Source organism: Triticum aestivum, chromosome 4A (assembly GCF_018294505.1).
Source record: "Triticum aestivum cultivar Chinese Spring chromosome 4A, IWGSC CS RefSeq v2.1, whole genome shotgun sequence".
Classification (NCBI taxonomy): Eukaryota; Viridiplantae; Streptophyta; class Magnoliopsida; order Poales; family Poaceae; genus Triticum; species Triticum aestivum.
This window is the reverse complement of record NC_057803.1, coordinates 752,117,673-752,127,490: the sequence shown is the minus strand read 5'-3', so window position 1 is coordinate 752,127,490 and position 9,818 is coordinate 752,117,673. Positions and strand designations below refer to the sequence as shown.

The following is a 9,818-nucleotide window of genomic DNA, read 5'->3' as shown; positions in this document are numbered from 1 at the left end:
CGTGCACCAGCACCCCATCAATACAACGACTCATTGTATTGCAAAACATCTCTCTACAGGTTGTTTTTTTCATGCAACGCATATCAAAATACATTGACTAGAATAAAAGATGACGAAGTTTTGCTGGATACATTAACCACTAGCTCTAATGATTGTTAATCATGACTACAAATGGCCGAACTAAATATACATAGCTTGGTAGAACATGACTAACGATACAAACATCCACCAGTTAATTAGTCCTGATAATGACAAAGGACTAGGTACCTTGACATCGCGCGTGTATTATTATATATGTAACGTGCATTATTAGCAATGAATTGAGTGTGATATATGTACATGCATTATTCACTCCTGGGTGTCAATTATAAGTGGTGATGCCACGACGCTAGCGGTTTCGGCATAGTGAAAGTGTGGAGAAAGATTTGTCTCTAGGTGGATAAGGTTTGACCGGTTGCTAGTGGGGCGTGGGGTTAGGGGATTGGATAAGGTCATGCATAACAGCGCCGGGCGGAAGATAGCATCCGCCATAGCTATATCAAAGAGGTAGGTGGGAGGGTGACCGAATATAGTTGTGGCGGGTGTGAAGTAGGACCCGTCACACAAAACTCGTACAATATTTGAAACCAATGAGCGTGGGTGAACCAAACATAGCTGTGGCGGTCTATTGAAAACACCCACCAGTGCTTACCTAGAAACCAGTGGCGGGCATGTCTTAAGTACCCACCACTATTTATTTTCGCCTGGGCAGAAATTAGAAAGAGCGTACCAGTGACAGGTCATTAGTTATGCCCGCCACTGTTACTTGGAAAGTAGTGGTGAGCTATTTACAGTATCCGTCACTGCTAGTTTTCCAAAATAGGTATGGCGGGTGCCCGGAACCTCCCACCACTAATTTGAGTTCACTTATAGGCCTTTTTCCAGTAGTTCTAGTTTAATTAGGATACATAATTATTTTAAAATGCAATGATTATATAAAATTTATCTATACACAATTAATCTTTCTTGAATTTGTATGTTCTTATTTCATGACTATGCACATTACACCATGGCATATCAACTCCCGATCGGGAGCCCCTCGCCGCCCCGCTGCCTTCGCGCTCGGCCTCGCCACCGGCCGCCGGATACCATCGCCGGACCTCCACGCCTAGGGAGCAGCCATGGCCAACGACTAACGCCTCACTCGTATCCTGCCGGAATCGACCTCCTGCAGCCAGATCCGCGCCATCCCGACCTCGCCGGCCTTCCTCCCCGTCTTCATCGCGATCCATCACCGGGCTCGAAGACAATCCCATTATCTAGCAACAACCGCTGCCCCCGTCAGCTGCAGCAGCAGCAGGCGCGGCCGGGCATCGGCGGAGGCGGGGGAGCACGCGCTCCCTGACTTCTGCCTCTACCCCGTCTGCGCGCACGTTCGCCATCGCAGGCGCCGGCGGCTACCGTGCCCCGGAGGTGCTGGACACATGGCGGCCCACGCTGAAGGCAGACGTCTACTCCCTGGGAGTGCTCCAGCTGGAGCTCCTCACCGGCAAGTCCCCGACGCACGCATCCATGCAGGACGGCGTCGGCGGCGCGCTCGACCTGCCGTCGTCGGTGCAGTCGGTGGTGCGCGAGGAGTGGATGGCTGAGGTGTTTGACGTGGAGCTCGTGCGGCTGGGCGCCATCACTGACGAGGAGATGGCCGCGCTGCTGCAGGCACCCACAGAGCTATGGGCATAAAGGAAGCAACTCGAAACTCCATGGTTTGCACACAGCAACACAACACCACGGTCTGCATGCGGCATGACCAGGTCCACTCAGGATTCAAATTATGTAGTTGTATAGGATACTCCCTTTTGTTCAGGTTTCCATGATATTTTTCAGTTGAATTCAGTTGCAGATTCATTAAAAAAAACTATAAAAAGCTTATACATGGCGATTAAATATGTGCTAAGTTTTCTGGCTAAGGCGCTAAATAAGATTGCTGTAAAGGTAATGGGTCGTAGCGCGAGTGAGCTGATGGTAATTCTCCAAAGTTTGGGTATGGATGTGTAATCAGACTATACAAAGCAAGTGTAGGCCTCCTCGTGGAAATTGCGCCTTAATTAATAATAGTGTGTACATAATTTCCAAAAAAAACGAAGTGTACATGTAGTTGGCTGTCGTGAAATCTTGGCCTTGCATCTATCTTAGTTGAGACATGTCTTATTCTCCTCTTATTTGGTGCTCTTTATAAAATATAGCAAATCGCACGGAAAGATATTTAAGATCAAATCGACAACAGGTAGCTTAGCACACACCTTGACCTCGTGCACGTATTATTATATATGTAATGATTATTAGCAATAAGTTGAGTGTGATATGTGTAACATAAATTATTCGCTCCTGGGTGTCAATTATATGGGGTGACGTACCGTGCATATATAATTCATGGGACACTACGATTGACTAGTACATGATCCACAAATAATAGAAGCTACAATGACCTCGACTAATTTACTTATAAGCTATCTTTGCATAATTCGACTAGGGCAGGCTGTTCAACAGTAATTTAATTAACTGTACACAATACTAATTTGAACACATACAGGAATAAACACTGTGCCAGTAGTCCCTCTGTTCAAGGAGGACGACAGCAACCCAAGCGCTTACTCAGGGAAAAATTATGGGGTGAGACTTTTTTTTTAGGGTGAAACTTCATTTAGTTGGAGCTATAACAACCCAATCGGTCGATCAGTTAAGAAAAGTTCGTTCCCTGGTTTTAAACAAGGTTGAGGGCTATCACATCACTAAGTTCATTAAACTTGGTTTAATTACTTAGATGGCTGGCAGGAGCCTATAAAAACCCAATAGCTTGATGGCTCCACCCACCATATTTTGAGCTATCTAGTGACCGAACATATTGTGAGCTCAACTCGCCGCCGTACCTACTTCACCGGCAGCGAGGGAGATGTGGAGGCTGAAGGTGTCGGAGGGTGGCGGGCCGTGGTTGCGGTCGGTGAACAACTTCCTTGGCAGGGCAGTGTGGGAGTTCGATCCCGACCACGGCACGCCGGAGGAGCGTGCCGAGGTTGATAGAGTCCGCCGGGAGTTCACCCAGCGCCGCTTCCAGAAGAGGGAGTCACAGGATCTTCTTATGCGCATGCAGGTATACCCGGACCCATATTCTATATACCGTAGTACTAAGCCCTCGCCAAATAGGCTCCGTCTATATCGCATCTAGATGTGAGATAATACCTCACATCAAAGTATAATATCAGTATCACCTTTTTTGTTGTTGTTGATGTGCTTGTTGGCCACAGTCCCGCGTCGGACGTGGTTGTGGCGATCCAGTTGTTTGTTGTTGCTCGTGTGTAGGTAAGCTGCCGCCGGTTAGAATCGATCAAGTTTATCACCTGGCTAGGCTAGCTTCGGCCATTGAGCAACTAGTACTAGTATGTTCTGTCAAAGAATCGATCAGCCTGTTTCTAGCTAGCTTGTATGTATGCAACTAGTCGACTCTGCTCTCATAGTCGCAGGACAGGGCCACCAGTTGTCCCTTTTTGTTTTATTGTTATTGTTGTTTTGTGTTGTGTGTTTTCATGCAACCATCTTAATTTATTTATTTTGCATTTTTCCTTTTGTTTCTTTTCAGAAATTTCAAATAAAAATATTTATTCATGTCATTTTAAAAAAATGAGACATTTGAAAATTGTTCATGCATTTTTTTTAAAAAATAGACATGTCAATGTCTAAGCCATGTAAGAAATTTTTGCGTAATTAACAAAAACATTGCATACCATTCAAAAATAATAGCTGGTGCCATTTAAAAAATTGTTCAAGCGTTTCAAAGATATGTTTGTGACATTTTAGAAAAATTTTAACGCAATGTAAAAAAGGGTTTGTCCCAGTTGCAAGTTAAGGGTGGACTCACAACTAAGCAACTGAGACAGAAAAAAAACTTCAGACCTAGTTAGGAGACGAGGGTGGACATGTAACTATTGCAAAAAAAGGGTCGACTTGGTTGCAAGTTGTTGGTGGACTTGCTACTAAGGCCCAAAAAAAGATGGGCCTAGTTGCATGTTCATAGTGGACTTGCAACTGAGATCGGAAAAAGTTTGACCCCGAGTTGCGAGTCGAGGGTGGAATTGCAATTGAGCCTGAAAGAGAGGGACTTGCAACTGAGCCTAAAAAGAAAAGGACTTGCAACTGAGGTGAAAAAAGATATCAGGTGCAATTGCGAGTCAAGGATGGACTTGCAACTGGGGCAGGAACAAAAAGCGGGGCCCATTTGAGAGTCAAGGATGGACTTGCAACTCGGGAAAATGGTCTATCCCGGACAGAGCCTAGTTATGAGTCAATGGTGGATTTGCAATAAGGCAAAAGAAAAGGTTAGACTCGATTTGAGTCTAAGGGTGAACTTGCTACTGAGGCAAAGAAAAACCAGGGCTCGGTTGTAAGTTGAGGATGGACTTGCAACTAGGACAAACATAAAATCGTCAGCCCAATTGCGAGTTGAGTATGGGCTTGCAACTCGTTGAAAAAAGGGTCGGGGCCAGTTGCAAGTCAAGTTCCTCAGTTTCATGTAGGGGGTGGACTTTCAACTGGGACAAAAAATGGGGCGCAACCTAGTTGCATGTCGGGTATGAACTTGCAATTGGGACAAAAAGGGTCGCCCCAACCCCAACCAGTTGCGTGTCAAGGTGGACTTGCAGCATGCAATTAGGACAAAAAAAGAGGCAAACCCATTTGCATATTAGGGGTGGGCTTGCAACTGAGACAAAATGGGTTGGCACCTAGTTGTGTGTCAAGGGTGGACATGCAACTAGGAAAAAAGAGATTGGCCCAGTTGCATGTGTTTGGGTGGACTTGCGACTAGCACAAAGGGTTCCATGATAGGGGTGGACTCGCAACTAGGAAAAAAGAGATTGGCCCAGTTGCATGTGTTTGCGTGGACTTGCGACTAGGAAAAATGGTTCCCCCAGTTGTGTGTCGAGGGTTGGCTTGAAACTGGAACTGGAAATTGAGCTAGTCCCAGTTGTGTATCCAAGGTGAACTCGCAACTAGGACAAAAAAGAGATATGCTCAGTTGCATGTTTATGGTGGACTTTGGACTAGGGCAAAAGGGGTCCCCGGTTGCATGTCGAGGGTTGGCTTGCAACTAGGAAAAAAGATCAGACCAAGTTGCGTGTCAAGGGTAAATTACAACTAGGACAAAAAATGAGGCGGACACATTTGCATGTTAAGCGTGGACTTGCAACTAGGACAAGATGGATGGGCTCCTAGTTGCATAACAAGGACAGAGTTATAACTGAAAAAAAAAGGTTGGGCCCAGTTGCAAGTTGGAGATGGACATGCAACCGGAAAAAATGTCGACCAAAAAAGACTAAACAAACCGAAACGCGACACCGACCGCGTCGCGAAAACAGCCCAATGAAAGACATAATCGCAAACATGCCGGTAAGTGGACACCGGACACACGGTGCGACACGAAACGCACACGACGAAACAAGTCAAAGATATGCACGACATTTAAAGCAAACAGACCATAAACTTTAACGAGGCATTGCAAAATCTCATGTAGATATAAAAGTTCTTCGATTTGAAGAAATAAATAAAGAAGAAAAAAGGGAAAGGAAAAGCTTTTTTTAAATCATGAATTGAAAACAATTAAATAAAGAAGGAAAAAATGAAAACAAAAAAAGAAAACAAAATAGAAAATAACAAATAACAAATATCATAAATTTTTAAAAAATCATGAATGTAGAAAACATTGAATTCTATAAAAAAGAAAAACAAGAAAAACAATAAAGAAGAGTCAAAATAAAAAATAACACAACCCGACTCGCAACGACAAACATGCATCGATGCCGTGTATATACACAAAGCATAGCATTGCAGTGGAAGACAAAAATATATATATTGTCAAAAATGTTCACAAATGAAATTGCTGGAATGATGGACACAACACAAATACTCCCTCCGTTCGGAATTACTTGTCTCGAAAATGGATGTATCTAGAACTAAAATACGTCTAGATATATCATTTTTGCGACATTTAATTTCGAACGGAGGGAGTAATAGAGAAGAAAATGAAAGTTTGAAACGGAAAAACGGTTCACGCACATGGACAAAAAGGGAGACACACGTGCATGTTTCTTTGTGTGTGAGGAGAACACACACGAACATGTGGTGTCAGGGCTGCACATCGCGCTGCTCAAGAAAAGAAAGCAAACAAAATGGCCCTCTCCTTCACCCACGTGATGGGCAAGATTTTCTTTTTCTGAAACAAGGCGCGATGCAACCAGCGACGCGGGCGACAAAAAGAAACAAGATTAATACTATTCCCTCCGTTCCGATTTACTCGTCGTGGCTTTGAACTAAAACCACGACGAGTAAATCAGAATGGAGGGAGTAGTTCACACGAGAATTACGCTAGGGACTAGGATGAAACGTCACTAAATTCCATTTAGATATGTTAGCAAATCCTTTGTTTGATTTTATCTTAGGGTGATGGACTTAGGTGTGAGATAACTATTTCATATTTAGATGTAAAGTAGCAAACCCGTTATAATTCAGGCAACATCCAAACAGTACATAGCCGAACGATATAAAATAGTGAGGTAGCCCTCTTATATAGCCAAACCTGAGATATCCAACACACATAGAACGCACGCGCCTATGCTACTAACAATAAGCACTGGACAAACTGAACACCCCACGCTACGACCTAGCACACATAGGCTCCACGATGACGCCACCAAGAGGGATAACAGCGCAGAGCGTCGCCGCTGTTGAGTCCACACCGGGTAAAAGTTTTCACCGAGAGCCCTGACACGGTGAGAAGAATCACAACGACATCTTCAAGAAGAGCGCGGCACCCACGGGTGTCGCCATTGTCGGCGCCTAGGCACGAAGCTTTCGCTCAGCAACTGAGGGTACGTTTGGATCTCAAGCAAGCCAAACTCTAGCCTCGCCCAGCCAGGATGACTGTTTGGTGGAGTAGAAAAAAGCCGATTTGGCTCGCCTCCATCGGCAAGAATTGATCACAAGCATATTAAGTAAGTAACTGCCGTTGTGATCGTGGTTTAGTGGAGGCTAGGCAAATAAACCAAACAAGTAGCCTTGTTCATATGAGCTATACCTCAGATGAGCTAGAATCCTATTGCCTGGCTGGGCATGTTTCGCTAGAGAACCAAACACACCCTGTCTCGTGCTACCACGAGGTCGCTAGGAGGAACGTGACGATGGCAGGTCGCCCAATTCGGATCCGGATGTCGCCCCTCCGAAAGAGAGGGCACATCCGAGCTACCCCCGCAACACCTCCCGTTTCCCACATAACCTAGGAGGAGAGCCACCACCACAGCAGAGATGCCTGCCGACGAGCAACCATGCGGACCGCCATCCACGTCCGCCGCCCCGGCATCCCTGTTACGATGTACCATTGGCCGCGCACATTACACCACACATAACCATGGTAGGAAGAGCGACGGAACACCATCCACTATCAGCCCGGCATCAGTCCCCGATTCTGGGTAGGCGCCTCCACCGTAGGTAGCGCCCACGCCTACGTCCCCAACCAATACTCAGTGGACTAGAGGGACATTACTCTAGGACTGCCGACGGCTACCAGCAAGCCAGCCCTGAGCCCATGGCCAGGCGAGCTCATGCAACGCCATGTCCGTGGTCACCAGCGACGATCCGCGCAACGACGCATCGGTAACCTGACCACCACCAACAAGCATCGTACCTGCGAAGGGAGGATGAGGCCCTCCCACGAACACACCCCGACCCATGCCAGACCCTCCTACCCGAAGCACAGGCTCCGATCTGCCCTGGGCCCCGATCTAGCCTGCCTGAGCACAAACCCTAGATCTAAGCCATCGCCACCGCGCGTGCAGCTGGCACCCGGCCCTTGCCCTGTACACCACCAGCTTGATCCAGGATAGCGAGAGGCGGAACCAACACACTGTGTCGCCTGCCGGAGAACCACTGCCGCCCGCACCACCGGAACCCCACAAGCACGCCACAACACCCACCATCGCTGAGAATCACCACTACGGGCACGGGGTAGCGGTGACCAGCCCCTGCCGAACATAGCCTATGCCAAGTCGAGACCAGGCCTGGTCGCACCTGACCAGAGGACGGCAAGGTGCCACTACCAGGGGAGCTGAGTAGAGAAGGCCTGGACCCCGCCTCCACGCGTAACAGACTCAGGCCCGGCCGCAGCCAGAAGCAGAGCCGGCGAATCCTCACACCTGACCCGATCCCGACATTGACGAGGACCTGCGTGCCACCCCCAACAACCACATCCTCTACACACCGCCGCTGGTAGCCTGCGCCTCCGACGCCAGCTGCTACCACCATGCCTCCACGCCCCGTGCCCGCGCCGCGCCACGGCCTGACTTTGTCGGCCTGCGCCACCAAGTGTCGAGCAGGGCAAGAAAATGCCCCGCCACCGATGCTGGCCAAGCTTTGCCCGTGAGCTCGCCGTGGCGGTGGCAAGGAGAGGAGGTAGGGAAGTGGAGGCCCTGGGCCGGCGACTAGCATCTCTCATGGGAGCATCGGTGGAGGGGGGAGGGGAAATGGGTTGATGTCACAATCTCAATGCTTAGGGTTTAGGGTTTAGCTCAGATCGGAGTGCTATGCCTGCCAAGAAGATCCGTTTGTGAGTGGTGGGATCGTTGTGCTTTCGTCGCCGCACCCACGGGCACGTCGATGATTGGCAACGCGCGCGGTGGCCATTATCACGCTCTTGGCATTAGCGAGTGTGTGCCTCTCCTTTTTTTTCCTTTGAGAGTGGGCGGTGGCAGCTCCTGGAATTCTTGCATGCCGACCATTCAGATTTAAAATTCCCTTGTGAATTTATTTTAGGGCGACGCTAGGCGCCGGTGCACCGGCCCAAACGGTTCGGCCGGTCCAACCCCAACCACCCGATCCAGCAAGCAGTCATCCGATCTGTGTGTTGACTTCTCCCTCTCCTTCTTCCTCTCCGCGCACAGCGCGAGCGCGGCTCCCTGCCGCCTGGCTGTCCCCCTGGCCCGTCGGCCGCTACCCCCTCACCTGCAACCCATCTCTCCGCCGCTCCCGTGCTGCTGGATGCCGCACTCGCCGCCGGTCCCTGCTGTCCAGATCCACGCATACAACAAAACTTCGCCCGTGGGTTGCAGCTTCCCCTCGCTGGTAATGGCCGCGGCTCCGGTAACACCAGTCGCCGGTTGCAGCTTCGCTTGATGCAGCTCTTATTGCTGCTGGTTGCAGCTCGACGTATGCCTTTGCCGATGGCATGTGGCTCCCATGGCCGCCCGTTGCAGCTTTTTATTGCACGGTCGTAGCAAACGAAGAAAACGGTTGCAGCAAAAAATTATGTCACCGTCGTTGCTGTTTGTGGCTCATCGTTGCATGTAGCAGCCATTGCGTTCTAGGAAAAAGAATGGATGTAGCAAAAAGCTCCAATGATAGTAGCAAAATCCTACTACGGTTGCAGCAAATCGTCGTTGTCGTCGTCGCGAGGTCGCAGCTCCACCTGATGGATGTAGCAAAAAGCTTCGCCGGTAGTAGCAAAATCCAACTACGGTTGCAACTTCCCCTTGTTGTGCAGTGCCATTCAAGCTTTCTGTGTCTATGGTTGAAGCTTTTTTCAACAGCTGTTGAAGCTTTCCTAGGTGACGGTTGCAACACTTGTATACGCGGGTGGATCCGAGCATGGCGACAGGCAGCCATGGCGGTCGGCGAGGCGAGCTCCTGGCCGCCAGTGATGGAGCTTGTGGTGGCCCATCACAGCCAGAGAGTAGTGGGGAGGAGATGCGCGTGTGTGAAGGTTGTAACTAGGGGATGGACATGGTCATGGCAGCAGGCAG

General features: G+C 48.8%; 1 protein-coding gene across 3 annotated transcripts in view; it reads left to right on the top strand.

Annotated features, from left to right (window-relative positions):
• The first annotated feature begins 2,870 nt into the window (after nt 1-2,870).
• LOC123083663 (achilleol B synthase) overlaps nt 2,871-9,818 on the top strand; it is a 29,465-nt gene continuing 22,517 nt past the window's right edge. For all 3 annotated transcript variants that reach the window (XR_006439350.1, XM_044505635.1, XM_044505634.1), the window contains exon 1: nt 2,871-3,127. Coding sequence is in view for 2 of the 3 variants with exons in the window: in XM_044505635.1 (XP_044361570.1) it covers nt 2,930-3,127 (198 nt within the window). In the remaining variant the exon portion in view is untranslated. The remainder of the gene's footprint in view (nt 3,128-9,818) is intronic.